Source organism: Chelon labrosus (genome assembly GCF_963514085.1).
Source record: "Chelon labrosus genome assembly, chromosome: 5".
In the NCBI taxonomy this organism is placed as follows: Eukaryota; Metazoa; Chordata; class Actinopteri; order Mugiliformes; family Mugilidae; genus Chelon; species Chelon labrosus.
The window spans coordinates 15,812,035-15,835,905 of record NC_140341.1 but is presented as its reverse complement, the minus strand read 5'-3'; the positions used below and the strand labels follow the sequence as shown (position 1 = coordinate 15,835,905).

At 41.7% G+C, this 23,871-nt stretch overlaps 4 protein-coding genes across 7 annotated transcripts; 3 read left to right on the top strand and 1 right to left on the bottom strand.

Moving 5' to 3' along the window:
• Nucleotides 1-1,255: 1,255 nt before the first annotated feature.
• On the top strand, nucleotides 1,256-9,056 carry egfl6 (EGF-like-domain, multiple 6). Of its 3 annotated transcripts, XM_084544328.1 has the most exons (13): nucleotides 1,256-1,566; nucleotides 2,791-2,897; nucleotides 3,181-3,273; nucleotides 3,449-3,568; nucleotides 3,674-3,793; nucleotides 4,926-5,060; nucleotides 5,144-5,266; nucleotides 5,699-5,761; nucleotides 6,241-6,498; nucleotides 7,707-7,781; nucleotides 7,881-7,976; nucleotides 8,065-8,324; nucleotides 8,468-9,056. In XM_084544328.1, the coding sequence occupies exons 1-13, from the start codon at nucleotides 1,493-1,495 to the stop codon at nucleotides 8,573-8,575; spliced, it is 1,632 nt and encodes a 543-aa protein (XP_084400454.1). In that variant the 5' UTR covers nucleotides 1,256-1,492; the 3' UTR covers nucleotides 8,576-9,056. The 3 variants fall into 3 exon arrangements, with proteins under 3 accessions (XP_084400454.1, XP_084400455.1, XP_084400456.1); XM_084544329.1 differs by lacking the exon at nucleotides 5,699-5,761; XM_084544330.1 differs by lacking the exons at nucleotides 5,144-5,266; nucleotides 5,699-5,761.
• An 806-nt stretch (nucleotides 9,057-9,862) lies between these two features.
• rab9a (RAB9A, member RAS oncogene family) lies at nucleotides 9,863-12,342 on the top strand. Its single transcript, XM_084545489.1, has 3 exons — nucleotides 9,863-10,103; nucleotides 10,457-10,577; nucleotides 10,701-12,342. The coding sequence occupies exon 3, from the start codon at nucleotides 10,740-10,742 to the stop codon at nucleotides 11,346-11,348; it is 609 nt and encodes a 202-aa protein (XP_084401615.1). The 5' UTR covers nucleotides 9,863-10,103; nucleotides 10,457-10,577; nucleotides 10,701-10,739; the 3' UTR covers nucleotides 11,349-12,342.
• Nucleotides 12,343-12,602: 260 nt separating this feature from the next.
• On the bottom strand, nucleotides 12,603-14,349 carry trappc2 (trafficking protein particle complex subunit 2). 2 transcript variants are annotated; one of them, XM_084545490.1, is made up of 5 exons: nucleotides 14,314-14,349; nucleotides 13,943-14,076; nucleotides 13,576-13,718; nucleotides 12,910-12,997; nucleotides 12,603-12,831 (listed from the first exon to the last, which is right to left on the bottom strand). In XM_084545490.1, the coding sequence occupies exons 2-5, from the start codon at nucleotides 14,033-14,035 to the stop codon at nucleotides 12,733-12,735; spliced, it is 423 nt and encodes a 140-aa protein (XP_084401616.1). In that variant the 5' UTR covers nucleotides 14,036-14,076; nucleotides 14,314-14,349; the 3' UTR covers nucleotides 12,603-12,732. The 2 variants fall into 2 exon arrangements, with proteins under 2 accessions (XP_084401616.1, XP_084401617.1); XM_084545491.1 differs by lacking the exon at nucleotides 14,314-14,349 and having other exon boundaries at nucleotides 13,943-14,268.
• Nucleotides 14,350-14,389: 40 nt separating this feature from the next.
• Nucleotides 14,390-23,833, top strand: ofd1 (OFD1 centriole and centriolar satellite protein). The gene is made up of 22 exons (XM_084545364.1): nucleotides 14,390-14,864; nucleotides 14,963-15,166; nucleotides 15,246-15,314; nucleotides 15,416-15,443; nucleotides 15,529-15,636; nucleotides 15,731-15,867; nucleotides 15,977-16,150; nucleotides 17,511-17,617; nucleotides 17,712-17,831; nucleotides 18,311-18,384; nucleotides 18,471-18,562; nucleotides 18,721-18,910; nucleotides 19,718-19,848; nucleotides 20,055-20,166; nucleotides 20,537-21,244; nucleotides 21,364-21,520; nucleotides 21,616-21,707; nucleotides 22,413-22,577; nucleotides 22,775-22,938; nucleotides 23,018-23,179; nucleotides 23,277-23,347; nucleotides 23,617-23,833. The coding sequence occupies exons 1-22, from the start codon at nucleotides 14,769-14,771 to the stop codon at nucleotides 23,660-23,662; spliced, it is 3,207 nt and encodes a 1,068-aa protein (XP_084401490.1). The 5' UTR covers nucleotides 14,390-14,768; the 3' UTR covers nucleotides 23,663-23,833.
• Nucleotides 23,834-23,871: the final 38 nt, after the last annotated feature.

Below are 23,871 nucleotides of genomic sequence, written 5' to 3'. Positions count from 1 at the left end.
CCTGTTCTAGGCAATAACATTATTAAGGGTGGAATAAGACATTCCTGAGAAAGTGGGTGGCTATTTTACTTCACCAGCCTAAAAAACACACACCTTTCTTCAGCGCTCTGTCAGATGCTCAAAATTCAAGGATGCATGTTGCCAAGGCAAGGACACAATCAAGAGATAGCGAATATACTATGATGAGCTGAGAGACTGATCAAGTTTTGAGGAACTGCTGCATGTGGATTTATGATGTTAATCTTAATAATTAATGATTAATTAATAATAGTGTATCCCCCACTTCATTATGGGGTGATTTCTTTGACATTGTACTTGAGACTCATTGGGTAATTGAGTAGCATCAAACTCAAATGTGTATCACTTTTGCATTGCAACAATGGTCCAGACTGAATTTGTTTTGTTTTTCTAAACACGACATTAGATAATGCAACCATTTAGCAAGCTGAAACACTTCTCTCTCCATCCGGCAGAATAATCACAGACTTCTATTGTTCAGCAACAGTACTTAACAGCAGACAGCGATCTCATCTGAAAGCTATTTCCATTGCAATTTACAAATCACGGCCTCAATTCCCAGAGTGGAACTGAACAGACATTTAAAGAGCAAACAAAACAGATCTTGGGACTGACAGAAAAACTACTCTCATACGAAACCCCCGAGAAGCATTTCGACAACAAACCAAATGGTCGACTTGTTCGTTTATAAGGCAACGGATGAGCAGGACCAGATGTTAGAGTTGACTTTGAAAGTGTGCATACTCATTAAACACTTTTATTGCTGAACTTGGAATAAACATGTGCGAGAGCGCGAAGCTTTACGTGCTACCTGTGAGCAAGACATCAAAGAGCACAGCAGCTGGTAATGACAGGCCTGTGCATGTCTGACTTCCATAATTACCCGATACAGCTAATTATTTTTACCCGGCAAAGGCAAACCATTGGGGGACAAAATGTAAAGCTCACATTGTCTCAGCAAAAAAAAAAAAGCAACAATGGGTTGTGTTGCATTCGTCAAATAAACATTATGACTTTTTTCCTACTGGTGATCCACAGGAAAAGTTTCATGTGGCTGTGTGCTGAGTTTGAGTGAAGACAGGAGCACCCCTAAACATAATCCCCACCCCCCTTACAAACCCACTCCTACCTCCAAAAGTCACCACCTATCCGTCTCAGTGTCATTTCACAGAGTGTCAACCCACCTCTGGAATTTCAGAGAGGAAGAAGGGGTAGCAAATTATGGGACACAGAGTTTGTCTGCAGCTTTGAAAAGAGTGTGAGAGAGATTTCTTTCCCCCCCTGGAGGAGACTTTGACTTTGTGTTCTGGAAATACATGAAATCCGCCGTGCCTCGTGTAACGGCTCAACTGAGACTTGCTCCTGTCTAAACAGTTTAATGAGCGTAAGCCCCTGGGAGGAATAGTCAGAACTCACTGCAGGCAAAGTCAAACCCTTGGGAAACAAAGCGGCGCGGCTGCTCACGGTGACAGACATGCAGCCGTTTACTTTGTTCGGTGCTCTCTTCCTCCTGCTCCACATCTCCTCTGGCAGCACAGCAGCCCATAGGTAAGTCAATCAAGTAGAGCAACAGAGCGTGTGATGTTGTGTGGTGCGTTTCAAACCGGAGACCTGCAGCAGGTGGAAACTTTGCTTGGATATTTAGTCAGATACTCAAGTATGATGTCGGATAGATTTCTTTTTAGTGTAAAAATCTTGCACATTTCAAGGTGCCTGAATGCAAATACTAAACCCAAAATGTTACTGTATAATTTGACCCGCTTCCTGTGGCCAATAAAAGGGGAATTACTAACACTTGAGCTGCTAGTTTCTCCACATACTATTATTTTAAGTGGAGCAATGCGAACCCCTCTATTTTGCACTGAATTATGGGCTTTAAATCTTTACAAGAAAACCTGTTGTTTTGATGGTAGGTATACACTGCTGCCCCTGCTAACAGAGGGCTATGAGAGGGACAGCTAAATGTGGCACAGCAACTGTTAATAGAAGAGCACCTGTCACAGTAAGGAGCCCCTCTCTCCTGTGGGCTATTCTGGTTGATTTCTATCAAGTCTCAGATTCCTCCAGCCCCAATGGAGCCAATGCTGCTTTTAGGATGCTAACCCCAGCGACGCCTGAACATCTGGGATATCACATCTTAAAAGTAGAAATAAAGATGCCGAAATCTAGTCGGATTCGGACGTGTGGCTTATGTGACCTTGCGTTCACCCGGTTTTTAAGTTGTTGGAAAACGGATCTTTAACATCTTAACTTAATTTACAGGTTAAAAATACACACGTGCAATGTAATCTCTGCGCACCACGATATTTTAAAAGCGATGCTGACTCGTGAAGCACACTCAGAATAACTTTACGCTTAAATTCTCATCTGAGCCGCGGACAGACATCAAAGCTGAAAAGGGAGGAAACAGGGCGTTGCATGAGGTATCAGTTCAGCGCGGGACGTGCCTGATTAGTGTGTTTTTCTCCATTTGTAGCCTGCATCCTGTCAGCTGGCTGGTGCTCCACAGGGAGCCCCACTTCTATCACAAGCCTGTGAGGAGACACTTTATTTAGGTTGTTTGTTGTTTGGACCGTAATTAAAAAGTCGGCGCCTCGAAGCGTGCATTTGGGAGAGCTTAGAGTTTGTGGGTGTGCGAGACTAAACGAAACCAGATTTTTTTCTAATAACCTAAATTTGTCATCTGTAGTTTATTGTTGCTACTGATTTTACTATATATACTGAGACTGATAAATCACATCTTACCTTCTACTCGTCTCTCCTTCTGCAAAGGCACTACAGACAAGTCCTTACTGGAAACCAACCAGGTGTGTGTCGCTATGGCAGGAGACTGGAGTGTTGCTATGGCTGGAAGAAAAACAGTAAAGGGCAGTGTGAGGGTAAGAAGAGTCCTGATTCCAAGTTTGGTTTTGATACAAACACATGAACATGAGGAACAAAGAATATTCAGAGAAAAGAATCTAAATTTACAGCCACAAAGTCCCAGCTATTGTTATTCTTTTCACTAAAGATATTTTCCTAAACCAGAAAGTGGAGGAAATAACAGTCGAGATTAAAAAAAAACTCCCCTGCATAATAGAAGCGTGTGGTTTGACTGCAGTCCATCGTTCTCCGCCACTGACATTTGTGGTGGTATTTTCTTCATGTTAAATGTTTTACCAGCTCAGTGCGAGCACGGATGCAAGCATGGAGAGTGTGTTGGCCCCAACAAATGCAAGTGTTTCCCTGGATACACCGGAAAGACGTGCAATCAAGGTAGGTATTTGAGGTCAGTCAAGAGGGCCTGTGAAATATTGGCCAAACTGGGTAGAGGATAATTAAATTTCCAGCTGAAAAGATTTATCTACTGCGTTTCTTTAAAGCTTTAAGTTCAATGTTTGACTTTTAGAAAAGTTGCAAGTGGAAAAATGAAGACGACTCTCATTTCTAGATCTGAATGAGTGTGGCCTGAAGCCCCGGCCCTGCGAACACCGCTGCATGAACACACATGGCAGTTACAAGTGCTATTGTCTCAACGGATACACCTTAATGCCTGATGGATCGTGCACCAGTGAGTCCCGCGCTGCAGCTATCCACGCATACGTTGAGCGGACACACGGAGAGTAGCACGGTTTGCCTACCTGATGATGTGTGTTGTTTGTGTTCATGCACGTAGACTCCAGGACGTGCTCTATTGCACACTGTCAGTACGGTTGTGAAGAAGTGCAGGGGGAGATCCGCTGCCTCTGCCCGTCCGCAGGCCTGCAACTGGGGCAAGATGAGAGAACTTGTGTAGGTGAGCAATCACACTCGCGCATGACACATCAAAACAACAGTAGATTACAAATGCAGCACAGTGTTCCAGACAGGCTCAATCGCTGCAACAGATGGAGCGACTGCCTTTATCTGAGCAAGAAACACGAAAAGAGATCGAAAGAGAGACAAGGGGTTGACTTTTGCACTCTGTGTCACATTAGCTGGGGTTTTTGGACACTGGAAGAAAATCTGTAAGGATTCTATTACATGGCTCTTGCATGCTAGGCTCGTAAATCAGATGGATATAATTATGTTATATTTCTTCCCGCAAAACTGCTTGAGCAGGGACTGAGCCAGCCTGACATGATCACACACGGGATGTAATAAACTAGTATTCAGTTTCAAACCTGCCACGGTTCCAACACACTCGAAAATAGATTTATAACAAGAGCATACGTTTATTCTGAAAATGCGCCAAAAAGCAAAATCCTCTGAAGTACAGAAGATGAAGTCTGACAAGACAGACTTTCAGCCACTGTATTCGCTATGAAATTTCAGCCTGAGCTAAATGTAGACAATCTGCTCTGCACCAGATACGATAGACTCCTAACTGGCAGCTGGCCCAGACTTTCAGTGGAAACCATGAGCATTTGAAGGAATAAATTTATGTAAACACGCTTATAATCACCGAACGAAGCACAATTTTCTTCTGGGTTATTCTCTCCGCAGCGGTAGGATGATTACTAGGACAATGTGTCACTGTATCTCGTCCAAACCCATCAGTGATGCCTTTATTACTAGCAGCTAGAAATCCTCCTTGTGCACATGTATCAGGAGCTCATTTCCCACCACATCAAACACAGTGTAGCAACGCTGCGTAGTAGGAAGCCAGTGAGGGATCATGTTTATGATTACCAGGATGGTGAAGCTTCCCGCTGGCAGATGAAAAAGAGTAGTTAATAACTCCATGTGGTTAAGTGGAAGCAGACAGCTGGTAAGGATAATACTCAACGGAAGTGTCACGGACTGGAGGGTAAGTGGAATTACATAGCAACTCCAGTAGTGTTTGTATAGTGCTCATCTCAAGGATTCTGCTCGCTATTCTCTGAATGAATGGTATAAACCTCATGAATATAAAATCCTTTAATTTTGCCCGTTTTCATTCCCTCCAGATATCGATGAATGTGTAACTGGGAAGAACGACTGCCCATACAACAGGCAATGCGTAAACACCTTCGGCAGCTACTACTGCAAGTGCCAGGATGGCTACGACCTGAAATATGTCAACGGCAAATATGACTGTGTAGGTAAGGTATACGAGTTTGTTAAGAGGAAACATCTGCCATCAATTCTGCTCCCGAAGGTACAAATAGGCTTCTTCCAATTCCAGAACTTGATGAGTGCGCAGCCGGCACCCACAAATGCAGCCACCATGCTGTCTGTCTGAACACTCAAGGATCCTACAAGTGCAGGTGCAAGTCTGGCTTCAGAGGCAATGGCTTTGAATGCTCTGGTGAGATCCCAGATTTGCTACACAGAGTTAGGAAGCAGTTAATTTTAGGAGTGTCTTTTAACGTGTACATAAAAAAAAAATGTCAAGTAAAGCCATTAATTGCAAAAACACGTGTCTCAGGCCTTTTCCAGGTGAGAGTAGCCAGGGAGACACTCACATATTTCACTAGGACTCTTTAAGCATTAGCAAACTGCAGTCCCGCCAAAGCTAGTTTCCAGCTTTCGGGCTTCACTACCTCTTTACAGATGTTAGCATGAGAAAGGCACAGATTGAAAACACACCTGTGTAAATATGACCCCTCGTTATAGCCGTCCATCTGAGGAGGAAGCGGAAAGAAAGTTAGAGTTGTACTCTTTGGGCCAGGGCCAGATAATAACAGGTGAAGCCTCGTGTAGCCAAATGAGTGAATGAAGATGCCTGTATTTCTTGTAGTCAAGCCATTTTATCAGAGGCCGTGGGATGGAGACAAAGGCAGTGCAGATGATTCCCTCAATGGTGAGATTACCGCGGAATCCAGCTTCTGCTTCTGTTCTCGCCCTGCAACCCCATTCATTCATCCGTTCCTCTTGCGTACTTTTATGATCGCCTCCCCCAGCTCTCTCCCCCTTGCTCATGGCTGGAAATGTTGTATGTCCACAGCTTGATATCAGACGGAGAATCTTCAGCATGACTTTTTAAATGCAGAGCGAAAGTGACAAAATGCTTGTGCGGCTATGGCACCAATTCAAATTGTGCGGAATGAACACTTTATCTGCATGGACTTGAATCCCATCTATTGTCTTAGCATGTTCCTTTGTAATGTTTTGCTCCTTTGGAAAAGTTTTCATCTACCGGTAAGTAACCGCAAGGAAGCAATCAACGAGAACAGCTGCAGAATACATGATAACAAACCCATCTGAATCCCGGTAAAATACTACTTCCTACTCATGACTGCAGATCCTTATGTCTAATCTGATTCCTCTTCCTGCCTGCAGTCATCCCAGACTCCCAAGTGAAACCTCGGATTCTGGGAGGTAAGCTGAGCAACGAGGACATCAAAAATGCTATCCCTGAGCCGGTTGCAACGCCACCCCCTAAGCTCCACCAGCAGCCCTTTGACTATGAGGGAGAGGTCTACATTGGCACCCAGACTGAGGAAAGACAACTGGAGGAATTTCCAGAGGAAGACGAAGGTGAGGAGGAGGAGGAGGAGGAAGAAGACAACTTGCTCAGTCCAAGAGGAGATGTTTTCAGTAAGTGTCTTTGATTGCCAACGTACAGTATAAATGAATCCATTCTACTACTCTGGGCGGTCCATAGCATACATAATAACCACAAACAGGCTGAACACACTCATACTGATATCTCTACAGAGAATTTGCAGCCATGTCACCACAGCATATGAACGTGTTATACATTTTTCAGTGGGAAAGTCTTTAGCCTATAGCACTGTCAACTCCAACTAAATAAACCATTGCCTGAGAGAAACCCAGCAATGCACGATAAAGTATTATCTGTTTCAGCCTGTTGATTGTGAGACGTAATGGACTGGCAGTGTGGTCATATTCATCTCACCGAGAAACCCCGTGAATGCGGTCGCCTTTCCCCGCTAATCTTGATGGAAACATCAGAGCAAAAGATCCGATAGCAAGAGGAGACAGGCCCCGAGACATCCATCACCTCCCGGGAGGAATTTTACTCTTCTGGCATGTGAGAGCCCAAGGACACGGCTCATCCTGGGCCTGCTTCCCATCTCCCGGGAGGAGGGGGAGGAGGGGAGGGAGGTTGCAAAGCCTCCAAGCCTTTTATTATGTTTTCCCCAAAACAGCTGTTGTGCAAACAGACTTGACTCCTTGCAGGAAAGTCTGTCATCAGCACTCTAGACCTCTTCTAACACTAACCCACTCTAGCTGAGCAGGTTCAATAACCCCAGCTGTCACTCGTCTGCATGTCTGAGGCTGCTTTTCACGGGGGTGATTTGCTTCAAGAGCTTTAAAATGCTCGGGGGGTGGTTATATCCTAGACATGAGTGACAGCGGGACAGGTCCACACCTGTTGGCTAAAAGCCCCTATGTAGCTTTTGTGTCATTGTGGAAAATCTCTTTGCTGCATTTTTCTGAAACATTTTTGCACAAGCATAACTATGATAAAGATGCGTTTTTACCGATTATCACTGAAATATTACACCGAAATACAGTCGGATGCCAACTTATTGGGTAAACCTTACTACAACTAATGTGGTGCAATGCAAAGAACCTGGATGGTCCCAACCTTAAATGACCCCTACTTTCAGTTTTTGTTGAAAATAAACATTTTAACAAGTTAGGATTTTTAGCAGAACTGTTGTAGTAAACAGCAATGGTATGAGCTAAGTGTACCTTGGAACCTTGCAGAAGGGTGTGTATTTAGCTGAAAATCCATGTATTTAAACAGATTTTCTCCTTTAATTTTCCAAACACAGTATCAGAGGACTTTGAGTCAGTGTTCGGCCCAGCCACGGAAGTCAAGGAAATCCAAATAGCACCAGTTCAGGAAGGTAATCAAACATGTGTTTATGTGCCCTTCTTATGTCTGTTGCCTTAATATCTGTTCATGTGTCTAATTTGAAAATCCGCTTCTGCATTTTTACATCTAGAGTATATCATGGATTGCAACTTTGATCAGGGAGCATGCGAATGGGTCCAAGACAAGGCTGACAACATGGACTGGAGTGTAGCATACCATGATAATGGTAACACAATTATTAATATATTGTATTCACAACATGAGCAACTCATTTTCTGCATTCAGTTACTTATATGGGCTATAAACTCTCTCAGGTGAGTACTACATGGCTTTGAGTGGCCTCCTAGGGGAGCAAGAAGACGTGGCCAAGCTGAAGTTGCTTCTCAGTGACCGGGTCCAGCAGGGCAGCTTCTGCCTCACCTTTGACTACCGTGTGGTGGGCCATAATGTGGGCACTCTCAGGGTGATGGTGAATAACAGTGCTTATCCAGTATGGGAGCAGGGCCAAAGCAGAGACCAAAGCTGGCAGACGGAGCTTCTCACCGTGGCCTGGACAGAAGAGGCCCCAGAGTCTGTGAGTCCTTTACTTATTCGACAACATATTGATAGATGATTTCCAAAGCAATGAAGTAGCAGCTAAATAATAATAATATCTATAATAATAACTATACTTGTGGCTAGCTAAAATTAAATTTGTTACCACTGAATGTCTTTCAGATCATCTTCGAGGCTCAGCGTGGGAAAGGTGTCGGAGGCGAGATAGGGCTGGACAATGTTGTGATGACCCCAGGTCCCTGCCAAGACGACACCGGTCCAATCTTTTAATCGTCTCCACTTCAGATCAACAACTCTGCCCTAAATGAGTCCTGTTTCTTGTCCAAATTATTCTGCCTTCCTCATGGAGTGTCTCAGCCAAGCGGTCTAAAGGGAAGAATACATACAATCAGTGCATGCAAGTTGACTTAATCATCATGCTGCTAATGTACAGCAACGCATCCTGCTACATTGTTTGTTGAGATATTCAAGGCAGCCTCTTGTAATACAGATAACTCCCATCTCAGGAATTGGTGGAAATGCTAATTTTATCTGTTAGTTAGGTTTAACAGTATTGTGCTTAGCCTTTTTGTTGTGTATGTGACCATGCGTTGCCGAAGTTAACTAAAAATAATCAGTTACATGTAATGTGAATCCTTAGGTGAGTTATATATTAGATGAGTATCTGTTTTTGAAGGCAGTGTAGTTTAAAAGGTTCATAGAAGTATTCGTGCATAAATGCTGTAAAATTTGCTTTCAAATTATACTGTATTATAACATTAAATCTTTTTTTTCTAATTCTGCCTATCAGTTATTTTTTCACTTCGAATATTGTGTGGATATGGCAGCTCGTGATCAAGTTACCTACTGCAGGCGTGTGCAAACTTGGCAGACAGCATTAGGGTAACTTGGGAATATGTAAACAATGGAAATGCCACCACAAATAAACTTTAAATTTATGGATGCCAGCTGTCAATTTACGTCCAACATGTGCAAGAAAGAATGTTTTAATAACAACACAGCCATCCAAAAAAAGTAGGGATTATTTTCTCCTACAAACGACGAGGGGCAGACATTATCTTGTGGATTTTATAAAGTCAGGGCTGTTCCAGGTGGAGCTTAATGTCTGTAAATTTCTGAGGTATATGAGTTTTCTTGATTTGGAGGAAATGAAAATGTGAACGTTTACTTACCAGAATTGCAGGATCTATTTGAGTACATGCCTTTATAATATTTTTAGATTGTGGTATTGTTTTTTCTTTCTTAGGTGGACATTTTAGCTCAAATCTGGCTACAGTGCAACAAATGCTAGCTAGGCGATGCTAGCTCTGCATCTTGAAAGCACTGCAGCTAAATGTCGCCCTCTAGCGGCGGCGCCTCATTAATACAAAGATGTAACCGTTGTTCACTAGCTTATGTTACCGGTGGACTGATGTTAATGCTAACTAACGGCAGAATAAACTGTAACGGTTAAAAGGGAATATATATTGTCCCCCCCCCCCCCCCCCCCCCCATATAAGACCACTGTGAAAATATTAATGTTACATGTACGAGCCTGAGACGTTACCTCAGCGCACGTCGGCTGTTACTGTCTGACAAGATCACATGATCCGAGGCTGTCGATGTAGCTACCGTTAGCTAGTTAGCTAGTTAGCAGCGTTGACATCGAACCCCTGGAGTTGACCAGGAAACGGTGCGACCTGACGTTGTGTCGAGCCACGCCAAGTCGAGGAGCTGTCAAACTAAACTGATGCATTATAATATTTCCTTGTTTCTGTTTCCATGACTCGGTAGCTGTGTGCCTGTCCCAAATTGTAAGGTACGTGTCTTGGACTCTTCAAAACCCGAGCTAGCCGAAGCTAATTTAGTGTACAACATTAACCTAACTCCAGCTGTGCTGTCTTGTTTTCCCCTTTCATGTTAGCCTAGCTTAATTAGCAACAAGCTAGCTGACAGTCCCATAATTCGGATTCTTTCCATTGACGCGCTATGATGTTCTTGTTTAATATTGTGTATAATTACGAGCTAGACATTCATGTGATTCTAATCAGCGTAACGTTTTTGTACCTTTAATGCTAAAGAGTGTTTTGGAGCAATGGTCTTTCTCTACTGTAACTGCTGCCCTGGACTATCAGATAATAAGGAAACTGACCGTTTGTCACTGTGTTACAGCTGGTTGAACTTTACCTGCATGGCCGCTCACAACAGCATTAAACAAATGAGCATGTGACCGAGGACTGGGGTTTTACAGCACATGGTCCTGACAAGTAGAGGTGTTCTAAATCAATCAGGGGTAAGGAAAAGACGTTTAAAATATACATCAATCAACAACTTGTAGTACTATGTAGTGTGATCAGTGATTCATTTAAAAATCAGATCTTAAAAATATTCTCCATATGTTGCGTCTTTCCATTAGGTAAATTATTTTTAAGTGGTCGATAAGGAGCGAATAGCCATGACAGCGAAGCCAGCCCTGCTGAAAGTCATCCTGCTGGGTGACGGTGGTGTTGGGAAGAGCTCCATCATGAATCGTTATGTCACCAACAAGTTCGATGCACACCTTTTCCACACCATCGGCGTCGAGTTCCTTAACAAGGACCTGGAGGTAGATGGCCATGAAGTTACCCTGCAGATCTGGGACACTGCTGGCCAAGAGCGCTTCCGCAGCCTGAGGACTCCTTTCTACCGTGGCTCTGATTGCTGCCTGCTCACCTTCAGCGTAGATGATAACCAGAGTTTCCTCAACTTAAATAACTGGAAGAAGGAGTTCATCTACTATGCAGACGTCAAGGAGCCGGAGAAGTTCCCGTTTGTAGTCTTGGGCAACAAAGTGGATGTGACAGAGAGGCAGGTGTCTTCTGAGGAGGCTCGACAATGGTGCCAAGAGAATGGTGATTTCCCTTATTATGAGACCAGTGCCAAGGACGCCACCAATGTAGCGGTGGCCTTTGAGGAGGCGGTGCGTAGAGTATTGGCAATGGATGAAAGAACGGACCACCTCATCCCCACGGACACAGTCAAGCTCCACAGAAAGCCTCGCTCCGCTGCCACTTGCTGTTCATAACATCCAAGAGTTAATAACATTTCACTATTACGCCCGTTACGTGACGAGGCTGTAGGTGTGCAATGCTGTAATAACATCTTATTTAAACAAATTATGCTACTGGCTTTGTGATTTGTTACACTGTTAAAGGTTTGATAATGCTAATAGATGGACTAATGTTTAAAAAAAAAAGAAGAGAAAAACACTAAAATTAATCCCAGCTGAATTACAACTAAACCTCACAGCACTGAATCTTTTATACTGCCACAGTTCAAAAGTCAGGCTTTAAATGGATTACAGAAAATGAGACTATTTCGTTGTGACCCAAGGCTACCGGTTGTCAATGAAATGTTTTCAGTTCTCACATGGCTCATAGTCCATTCTGTCATAAAGGAAACTCTATAACGTAACTCTTAAATCTTTGGACTAACAATGGGCTTTAAAAAAGCACCGTGATGACCAGTATATTTAGAAAATAATTGCATTATTACAATTTTTACCTCTCAATAGCATTTTTTTCTGAGAATTATGAAGTAGCTAAGGCACTACTTTGTTTAACTAACAACTTGAGGCTTGTGATTACTGCACCTTTAGATTTGTTTGTGCACACTGCATCGTGAATGACTTTGTGCTGGAAGCACTGAGGGGTTTGTCCCCCTATCAGAAAATAAATATTAAACCTTAACATGCATGGGATATGGTATATTTAAGTTTCTGGAAATTTTTATATTTTGTAAGCTGTTTTTACCTTGAAAATCACTGAATCAAATCATCAGAGGACTATTTCCTGAATGATCCTTGTTCCTTATTGCTGGGTTTATTGTTTTAAATGACGGTTTTTGATTTTAAAGCACTCAGTTAACATTTTTTTACACTTAACAGTTGAAAGCCTTTCCCACAGCTTAAAAAAGTAGCGAACCATTCATTTACCTAAACTAGTTCAAATACATTAATCTATATTCAAAGTTGTACTACTGTTATGCCAAATGATAAATAAAAAAGCCTGAGAACTGTCTGTAAAGCATGTTTCATAGCCTGAAGACTGTTGATAAGTCAGTTTATTTTTCTAATTGAACTAACTCATCCCATGCTGCCACGCTTTCTACCCACTGCGATGATTATTTCAACTGTTGGATGAAGTAAAACCTATGCCTTTGTGTCTCTTATTGTAAATGTTGTTCTCATTGTATTTTGGCAAAATAGCAATTTCTAAGCCTTAATGTTGATATTATAAGTAGTCCTGCCTGTACCAAGCAAAAAATAGAAACTACATCAGACAAGAAACATTTTATACAAATCAACGATGCATTTTGTAGAACAGGAAATCAAACATAGACATTCAACAAATGTGTCAAGTATAATACAACAAATAGACAGGATGAATTAAAGTCCGTGTGTCAAACGATTAACTCAGGAGATGCTTCTTTCCAAGAAACTGGACTTTCCTCTCAAAGGCTGTTGAGCGGATCGGCGCATTGGTTTCGTAGAATGGATTCATTGCGAACTGAAAGGCAAAACGCAATCAGATTGAAATGCTGACCAAATGCAACAAGTTGTTCGTGTCACATAGAAGAGTGCTTACCTTAATGTATAGGTCATATACATCATTAAAAAAGTTTTTGATTCCATCTTCTTGTCGCACATCGTGCAGCATGATGAATCTTATATGTGTGGCTAATTAAAGAAAATAAAACGATGACGTACAGAATAAAAAAAATGACAACACGATCGCATTATGTTGCAAAGTAAAATGTTATATAGGACCACAACTATATGACTGTTTTTCATTAATCTCTGATATAGAAGCAAAGAGATCTCGCAGCGCAAGGCGAGAGCTCCAGAATGCAAATTTTGTTCAGACCATTACTAAATCCTTAATGTCATAAAACACTTAAATACAATAAATCTTAAATGTTGAAGATTGTGTGAGAGAATAATATATAAAGTGCTCCTTTATTTTATTTTTTATTTTTTGATTAATAAAGGAATTGTGTCTGCTTCTTTGCATCATTACTGTAACCAAACTCCAGATGAACACCCCTGAAATGAATTCATTAAAACTATTCTACTGGCCATATAGTTTTTTTTGTATCTGACTCTTCTTTCAGTTAACTACAGCACGATTCCAGTCATTTTGTAATAGCAGTTACTGCACATAAACAATGTTCGGAGGTATTCATGCGGGCAATTAATATCTTACGAGGGAACAAAAAAAACAGAAATCCAGAGGAATAGAAAAAGGATATGTCCTGCAGTGACGAAGGCAGAAACAAACCACTCGTTGAACTTGTCCACTGTTTTCAAGTACATGTTGTTGGACAGCCACATGTTTTCATCCACCAAATCCAGGGCTGCGTGTGCAATGAACTGGTTCAGGTGACGATGGTCATCCTGCAGTCAATAAAACACATTTTATCAAAAAAAAAAAGAAAAAGTAAGAAAACACTCCCACAGAGATTTAAAGGGAGTGATAGTTTAGTCTGCTAGATTGTCTTATACACTGTAGTCTAAATAGTGTCATCGTTGATAACCACTGTTAGAATTATGAACAATTTAAAAACATAAACTAAGCTTTCAAGCAAAGTGTAATGGTGTGCATAAATAAGCCATGTTACCTTTGATTCAGGCTTCCCAGATGGTAAGAACTCCATCTCAAACACTGGATTGTCGCGATGACCAACCATGACAAAGTAGAAGCTTCCAGACATCTTTTTCTGTTCTTCTTAGCAAAGCCAAACCTATCCCAAATCTATAGAAATCAAATTAAATAGGTCAAATAGGTGCAGCAGTTAGCATACCTTAATAACAGTGTACCATTCGGCTAAGGAAGCTAACGTCAACGACGTTGTTTCACTAACACTTTATATGAGTATGTCTTTCAGTTATTCTAAAGCTAAACATAATACGACGTGAAAAGGTATAAGCAAACAGTACAGGCACAACAAGGATTTAATCCTAAAATTGATAATAATCGAATTTTGTTTACCTGTTAATTTAGCTTCCTGAAAAGCTGAAAAACAGTCGCAAAAAGATGACGACATAGGGAAGTAGCCAAAATATATTTACCGCTACCTGTGTAAAACACGTTAGCAAATGTTTTTGTTTTAAATAACTTTATAGAAATACTGAAACTTTTGTAACACAAATTATTATTATTTTTTTGAGTGATAATAAACAATTTGCTTTTATTTTTATTCCGGTTACGTCATAACTATGAGCCAGCTCCGAACTACAGTTTCCGTTGACGGATTTAAATGTTTCAGGAACTCCTCCTAGTAGAAAGGGACGCCGAGACACTCTCTGGTTGCCAGGCTGGTAACTAACGACATAATTCTCTTTCTTGGTAAGAAGATAAAGTGATAAAAGTCCAACACTGGTGAAGAATATTTGTTGAAAACGACTGGGTCCTCGCCGTGCTGGACTCGCAGACATTCAGCAGTTATGTCCTCGTCCAAAGAAGATGCGTTATCCCCAGATGAGTTAAGAAAAAGACTCTATCAGACTTTTAAAAATAAAGGAGTACTCGACACACTCAAAGTAAGTAGTGCTAATAATATTGTTGTTGGTTCTTACTGGAAAAAAAGGGTTTGTCTTCATCCTTCTTCTTGTTCTTTTACTCTCCGCATCGGATTCAGGTCCAGCTGCGAAATCAGCTCATCCAGGAGTTAAAATGTCAACCTGTGACTGGACCAGAACCGGTTCCCAGGCCAGTACCTGCGAAATCTGAACCCATTTTAGTTTCAGCCTGTAACAGCATAGTAGCTGATCATCTTCGCATCTCAGGGTTTGAGTACACACTGTCTGTCTTCTACCCTGAATGTGGCTTGTCTAAAGAAAAGGTGCGTATCACTCCTTTTGTTTATTTGTCAGGAATATCACTGCAGACTAAGATGCTGGTCTCTGATTCCATTTTTGCAGGTTTTCACTAAAGAAGACCTTCTTCAGATTCTTAAAATTAATCCCAAATCAGCCCTTTACACATCCTTGGTAAGTAAGAATATTATTTAGAGTATTGTTGTTGTTAATAATTATGAATGGGGCATAAATAACAGCTTTTAATAACAATTGTATTATTGTTTTTTTTTCAGTATTCAAATAAAGAAAACAATGATAAAGGTATGTGTGGCATCCAGTTTCATTCTTATAAGTCCACTTCTGCTCCCAAATCCTGTCTTTAATATATTGTGTATTTGTCTTGCAGGGTTCCTGATCAATCTTCTCACACAGCTAACGCACCACCACGATCACAGCCTACACCATGATGCTGACACCCAGACAACCAGCTTGTCAAGCTATGGAGAGTCTCTTGGTATGATCAAGCAATATCGGATGTTTTATATTCCAAAAGCCTCCCGCTCGGCCTGAGAGTTTTTAACGTTTTCTGCCTCTCTGTCCATTTGTAGTGGAGAAGATGAAAATGATTGACAAAGAGTATGAGGGCTTCAGCTACAGCGACGACAAAATGTTTTCATTCCAAACGAAAATGGCTGCATATAGAAAAGAAACTGAAGCACAGCTGGAAGCAGAGATGAACACAAAGGTTTGCGCATATATCCGCATACGTGTTTAAAAATAAGCCGTGCTTTGTGATCGAGTAACTTTCCTTGCGCTTACGTCACTATGGTGTATGTTATGCTTCTGTTTTTAAGATGCAGCATTTTAAAGATGTCGAAATTGCGAAGGTGAGGATGGAAGAAAAATCCAAGTTTCATAAAGAATTTGATAAGCTGAAGCAAGAGTTGGAGAGGACCTATGAAATGAAGGCAAAGGCACTGATGGACCGGGAGAAAAATGCCATTGATCGGCTACAAAAACAACAAGAGGTAAGGTTCTGTAGCGCTAATCTTTCAATATATGCAATGAGGTCCAACAGTCTGATACTATGAGTGAAGATACTTCTATTTTACATTTGATTTAACCTTTGTTATTTTATTTTACAAGTAGCTTAATGAATTGAGTTGAGAGATCTTTGTAAAATGTGCAGGAATTTTGAATTCCTTGGTATTTGTTTGCCTCCCTTTTGTTGTTTGCATAAAATCTGATCTTACCCCAGCATGGACTGAAAATGTTTCATAGAGCTTCTGGTGGCATTAGGAATGTTTGGCTTTCTCAGTCTTTGAGTGGCCCTATAAATGTTGAGCTGAGGGCAGGTGACTCAGGAGAAAGGCCCATGGCAGTCAGCACTCCTGGGTCTCATTTGACCTTCAAATAGTCAATGCAAAGTTTTGAGGTGTGTTTGGGGTCATTACTTTTGTTGTTGCTGCATGAATCCTTCTCTACAAAGATGAGAACAAGAGGGTGCAGAATATCTCTAAAGAATGGAGAGCTGCTGCTCCTTGGTCACGGTGTAGTGTATTTGGTGCGTGAGTCCCAGTAGAAAAACACGATTAGACTTGAATATTTCCAACACCATGTGCCTGTCTCCTTTTATTTCCTTACATACACCCTGCTATTACTGCCACAAATCTCAAGCTTGGATTCATTGATTAGATGTTTAGAGACACTTTTTGTCCTTGAAGACTCTATTAGACATTTTGACAAGCTAATTGTGAGCATTATGCTCTTTGTTTACCAAATTCTGCAGCTGTGCTGGTGTTGCTTTTCTATCTCGGAATGAACAAAGCTTGATTTAGTTATCTTCTAATGTTGGGGTTACTTGTGATCAGCCTGATTTTGCAACTGATCCAATTTCCGATGTTCCCAAGGAACCTTTAGTCTAGCCGTGATTTGATTCTGAGAAAGCTCATCCTTGCTCAGAATAATAATTTTACTTCTGACTTTTTAATTAATTTCTAATGCCATGTTTAGTAAGGAATGGTCCGCTGGAAAAACGAGACACAGCAATATTTTTGACTTGTAAATAATGAGTGAATCAAATCCACCTGAGTTTCATCTAAACATTACTTCAGTGGAAGGCTACATCTGAAGGAAACCTTTTGTGCAGAGATGTTGACATGCTCTGTGCCACAGATCTGATTCAATTTGCTTGCTGACGTATAAATAGAAAAGAATCTTGAATATTTCTCCTGTTTCACGTCAGAACCTCATTTTTTGTTTTTCCTGATTATTTCCTGCTTTCCTACGTTAAAATATGATTGATACTTTTGGATACCATATAGTTAAAGTAGACTCTGAACATCACTCTGTTCTTAAGTCCCTTATTTTTATTTCACTTTTCTTTAGATTGAAGAAAAAAATGTCTACATGCAGAGACAGTCAGTGCTGAAAGAAATTGAAACTGTCCGTAACAGAGAAAATGAGCTGAGGATAAGAATGGAGGCTTTTGAAAAGTAAGACCCGCTTTTAACTATTCTTGTTAGTAAAACAGTACTATGCTCTCTCACTGTGTTTAATGAGAATGTTACTGTGTTCATACGTTGATAGGACTTGTCAGATTCATGAAGAGAAGATCAAGACCACTGAAGAGCTGCTGAGGAGGCGAGAACTGGCCGTGAGGACTATGGAGGACACATACGACCAAAGGTTGAAGAACGATCTTTCCAGGTATTTTCATGCTGAACATCGAATGTCTCATTTGACCCGCTTGATGTTACTTCACATCCTCATAAACACATTATTTTGGTCACACACACGCACTCTCTGTAATTCACTTTACTTCTTACACTAAATTTAGGGTATTAATCTGTTTTATGGTTGTTCGTGTGTGACCAGGGACGTCATGTTTTTTTTTGTTTTTTTTTGGAGGGTTAAAGTAAGAACTATTCTGTCAGTACTAGATTTGCCATTCAGATACAAACGGAACAAATTTTCTACTCAAGCAGTTTGAATACTCTTGGTGAGTTTCAGAAAAACGATTTTCTTTATGAATAAATGTCAAAGATTAAAGATAATCTGGTAAGATGCTTGCTGTGACAACTATATAGTAACATATCATACAAATAATGCATTGCTTTTATGAGTTTGTATTGTTTTTTGTTTTTTTTTAAATGTTCTTTATAAGTTTTAAACCTTTATACAACTAGGTATCAGCTTGAGCTGAAGGAGGAATATATCAAGAGAACAGAAAAACTCACAGAAAGCGAGAACAGAAACAAAGGTAAGTATTTAAGTTAATGCAGTTCACGAACGGATGGGTTGCTGTTGCCCATGGTTTCATTGTGTTTGCATCATTTTATTTTACAGAGGAAACTGTTCGTATTCAAAAGGAGTCAGCTTTAGTCAACTCCAAATTAGACGACCACAACAGAGCGTGTTCAAAGCTGAAACGACTGCAGGTAAACATCACATGTCCATTCATCCACTTTATGTTAAATTATCCCTCTTCAGTGTTATTCGGTATGAGTCTGTAATAACTGCATTGTTACTCTGTAATTCATTTTAAGTCTCTAGTTATGTTTTGCCTGCTCTGTAATGTTTCTTCTTTTGTTTTCAGGTTGAGCTAGACACAGCCCAGCAGCAGATTTTTCTGCTCACTCAACAGAAGGAGCTGTTAAGGGAAAGACTAGAGACCATGAGTGACTACCCCAGCCTCAAGAGAGACAAAGCAGAGCTGCAGGGGCAGCTGCAGCTGCTAAAGAAGCAGCTGGAGGATGCCCGAGAGGAGAGCCGGCTTCTCCGTGCAGGTGAAGAATGGCATCTGTACTTATGTACCTCCCAGGTGTATTGTCCCGCTGCAGTTTCCCCTTCCAGTTAATATAAGAAAAACAGACTCTGGTTTTTCGGTCTGCTTCTCATAATGCACAAGTCATTGCTTTGTGTCTTGGAGATGAACTGTGTGCAGGTTATCACTCTTAAAATGTCAACCTTGCGTCACTTTTCTGATTAGGAGATAAATCCAGTTCCTGTGTGGTGTTCAGAGTGCTGGAGTCTTTAGCTCTTTGTGAGCTGTGTGAGGAGCAGTGTACTGTGAAGCATTCACGCTAGTCTTTTCCACTGACTCTGAGTCTTTTTGAATGTGTCCTGCCTGCCAATGTGGGGCCTCTGTGACATGTTTGTAGCTTTGCAGACAACCAATGAGGGGAGGGAGGGTGAGAAGTGGAGTGAACAGGAGCAGAGAGCACTGTGAGCTGAGAGAGAGAGAGAGCTTCCTTTTCTCATTGCAAACTAAAATTTACCTCTCTCTGAGGGATATGGCATTCTTCCTGTTTGAGGATGGGGCATGGGAGCAGTGGGCCCTTCTTGTCCTCACTAACGGAAGACAGACATGTGGTGATAAACTCCATATGCTGCAATTTTATGCTGGTCAGATCCAATACGGCTGAAACTCTGAAATGGGAGCATTACAAAATGTTTTACGCCTTAAATCTGAACCACTTCTTCCAGTCACCAGATTCTTTCCTCATGAGACATTTTTCCCACAAATCACAATTTGCACTGGAAGCGGTACATTAAGTTTATGTTTTGAATTCTGTTTGGACCCCCTCTCTCAGATATGGCCAAGCCATCCAAAGAGCAACTAGCTTTGCAGATGGAGCATCGGAGGCTGCAGAGCGCTCGCAAACTGGATGAGGACGAGTTTGAAAACCAGAAACAGGTGCTCCAGACGCAGCTTCAGAGTGAGGTCAGCCCCTTGCAGACTGTGGGAAACTATGTGATCTTTTTTTTTTTAATGCAGTTTTGGTTCCCCTCTGAGAATTCCTTTTGTGACTGGAGTGTGTCTTTAAGCTTTAAGCGTTTGGTGTGTGCTGCACATATCAAATACTTCGCACAGACCTTATACAGTGCGTAAACAATAACCTCTCATGTCCTCCTGTTTGCTTTCTGCAGGTGGAGCGGAGTGCTCAGCTCAAGGCTCAGCTGATAGAGTGCGAAGAGAAGTTACAGTGGACGAATAACCACACTGAGGACATCAAAATGCAGCTTCGCCAAACGCAACAAGGTACCTGTGATGAGACATGCATGATTACCATGTCTTAGTGTGACTAGTCACTACAAATCACATTAGTTACTATATAGTTATGCATGTTACAATGGATAATTTATGAGTAGTTAACTTTATTTAGCTCCTTTCTTCCATAGATCTTTTTGTTCTGTCCATTATCTCTTGTTAAAGGGATGGAAACAAGAAAAACAGCCAAATTCAAGTAGTAGTAACTGGATTTAAGACGTAGCTGCATGTAACATAGTTTTCTAACCATTTCTCTGAACTTTTATGGTGGCTGGTCTTCAGTATTAGTGCTCAACTTTCTTCTTGTTTGCTTTTCCTCTCTCCCTTTATTTGTTTTGTGTGATTCATTCAATGATGGCAGCTCTTGAAAATGAAGTACTACGTAACCCCAAGCCCTCCCTTGTCGATCGCTCAGTGCTGGAGCTCAGTGCTGACAAGCTGGTTCCCCCTGACATCTATGTGGACAGACCCCTGCTGAGGGCCAGGGTGGGTTATGATGATGTTTGTGAAGCAGGTGGGCCTCAGCGAGGACACAAATCTCATCGGAGTGACGGTCCAGACCCAGACCTTGAGATGGTGGCCGAAGCCAAGGCTCGGATCAAGGAGCTGCAGGAGGAGGCCGAGACCTTGGAGGAAGCCTACAGGAACTACCAGCAGAGGGCAGTGCACTCCACCATCTCACACATGCGTCCCCCAAGACCCTTTTCCCCACAACATCCATCGCATCGCCCCGACTCTCCACTTAGAAAACAACACTCTTATCATTCACATACCCACTCAGCCCACAAAGCGCAGATCTCACAAGGACCACTCTCTCCTCAAACGATCCGATCCCACTCCTACGACACCAGAAACACCTCACCCCCTGCTCAGACAAGAGTGACCTTCTCAGAAGACCACTATCGACCCAAGGCGACAGGTTTCATTGACCACAGTCTCCACTCATTGACTGAGCCTCTGTTCCTAAGAGATGGACACCCTCAGGACGAAAGCTTCGTTCCATCAAAACGCCTTCCCTCCACTCCGCGCTCTTCTTCCAGAAACAAACTTCAAACGGAGATTGTGGAAGGTACCTTCATAAAATGCTTTATCCCGTCAAAACACTTCACAAAGCATAACACTATTTTTTTTGTGTCAAACCCTTCTCCCAGATGGTATTTTCTAATCTAAACTTTTCATTCTTCTTAGAAGCAGCTGTGTCTGTAGTACCATTCCCCAATCTGCCGTCTGACAGACAGCTCCGTAATGCCCCCTACAATGAGGTGGCGACCTCAGGTGACTCTTCCTCTGAGTTCAGTCCACCTCGCAGTCCTCAGCTCAAGAGCACGGCGCGAGACCAATCCAGGTACCATCTGGCATCGAGTTGACAAGGACATTGCAGCATTTTATACACTTCACATAAAGGTGGTGAATACTAATGCTCGCCTCTGTTTCTTTCAGTCCACCGAAGCTACAGGCGGGCTTCTCCAGCTTGGATTCTTCCCCTCAGCCTGAGAAGATAAGCCTTGAAGATCTCACAGGTTTATTGTCAGGTAACCTAAACTACAGTGTAAATGTAACAACAGTCATGGAACTATGTATTTTTAAATTCACTGTTTCATTGCACTTGACTTGACATGAAAGATTCAATTCAGATGTTATTGATTTTATTTGACATAAAAAGATCAAGACCAGGATTGTAAACTTTTAATCTGATGACACACAGTCCTTCTTTAGGTAGTCTGACTCTCTGTAAGACGTGGAGTAGGCATGACAAGCCCCCTGGGTGTCTATCTTGAAAGTACTGCTTTAGTATGACAATCAGTGCTGGGAGTGTTTTTCTGTTCCTCCTAAAACTGGAAAACTTTCACTGTATCCTGGGAGGATCAGTCATACACATGGTTTGTTTTCCATTCAGGACCGTTATGCATGACGTGAGTACTGTGTAAAGTCTGAATCAACTAAGCAAATACCCTATATGTTAATACAAAATATTTCAAACGTAATATTTGTTGAGTTTTACAAACTGATTCAAACTCAGTTCCAGTAACAAACTGTAGAGTATCCGGTACGGAGGTGTTGGATTTGAGAATGGCCGTTTTTTAATGAGTGTGTGACTGGCCTCCAAAGTGTCCTTTCAGCAGCCCTGCACAATGGTGAAGATGAAGGACAGCTGATTATGTATTCTGTGCTGGTCCTCTGGCCCTGTTGCATTATGGTGGAGCATAAAAGATCTCTTTGTGCATGTCTCCCTCCAGAGCCCAGCCACATTCCAGAGCTTCTCCTGGACACTGCTGTCCCTCTCTCTCTCCTCAGAGAGAGGGACACTGCTGTCCCTCTCTCTGAGGAGGCCCCTGGCGGCCCCACTGCCTCCCTCCCACGGGACCTCCCAGAAGACCCAATAGACTTGCAGGGCCAAGCGGGTGAGTCGCTAGTCCGCCCGTTAATGACCCAGAATTGTGGTTGACCCCAAATGACGATATCAGCCATCTTGTACTGTACGCTACTTGTCTGACTATAAATCTTTCATGGTTGGCTCATATTTTAATCATTTTGGAGCCTCTTTACCAAAATGATTCAAACTGACAAGGATCTGACTCATGTCAATACATTTTTATAGAAGTCCTACAAACGTCAGGAGAATCTGCCAGGGTAGAAGATGAAAATGACGAGGAGCAAAGTTGGGAAAGAAAGCGAAAAGAACGACAAGAACGAAGACAACGGGAGCTAGAAGAAGCCAGAGAGAGAGAGCTGCAAGAACTTGAACGACTGGAGAAAGAGATGGTAATGATTCTCTTACCCCAGGTTCATCTAAAAACATGTCTACTGACAAGATTCATGTACATTATTTTTGTCTAACCAGCAAGAAGAGGAGCAGCCAGAACACAAAGAAGAAACTGTCATTAAGAAAGAAGGACACGATGAGCAGAAGTTAGAGGCAGATAGGGAGGAGCCCAAAGGTGAAAATCCACTGGAGAAATACATGAAGATGGTCCTGGAAGCAAGAGAGAAGCAGCATGAGCCGGTGAGTTGCATGCACAATTTTCCGAGGCTGCTGTAGAAGACGGATAAAAAAACTTGTAGCACGTCCCGAGTGGCTTTTTTTTGTTTTTTGTTTTCAGAGCCCTGAAAGAGAGGAGGCATTACATAAGAGCCCAGAAGCCAAGAGTTTGTCCGAAGAGAAAGAAGAAAGGTAATTCAGTACTTTTCACAAAATAGATTAAATGATTTGTGGCTTGAGTTTTCAAGTTCAAGAGCTATGCTGTTACTCTAGGCAAGTTTAATAAATATAAAAGCTTACCTAATCCTCTTCCAATAACATTCAATTGCTTCTGTGGTTTCTCGTCTCCTTAATGTAATTTTTGTGCTGAGTTAATTTAGAAGTGCTCTCTACTGTTTTTTAGTTTGTCTGTTTTCCATCCTTCGAGGCTTTCATTAATCAACCTGATTTTGTTTTTCCAGCATCGCAGCATATTCACCAAAGGACGAAGATGATGATTTCTGGTGAGCTGATTGTCCCGACAAAAACCCGGATTATACAAGCCTCTAAACGGCACGGTTTACAGATTTTGCTTCTCAATTTGTATAGTTTCCTTTTTGTATTGATTGCATATGTACAAATAAATGCACTTCTGTTTTTTTTTAGCTCTACACAAAAAGAAATTCTATCATGCAAAAATCAAACACACACCACAACAGGTAGATTTGTATTTTTTA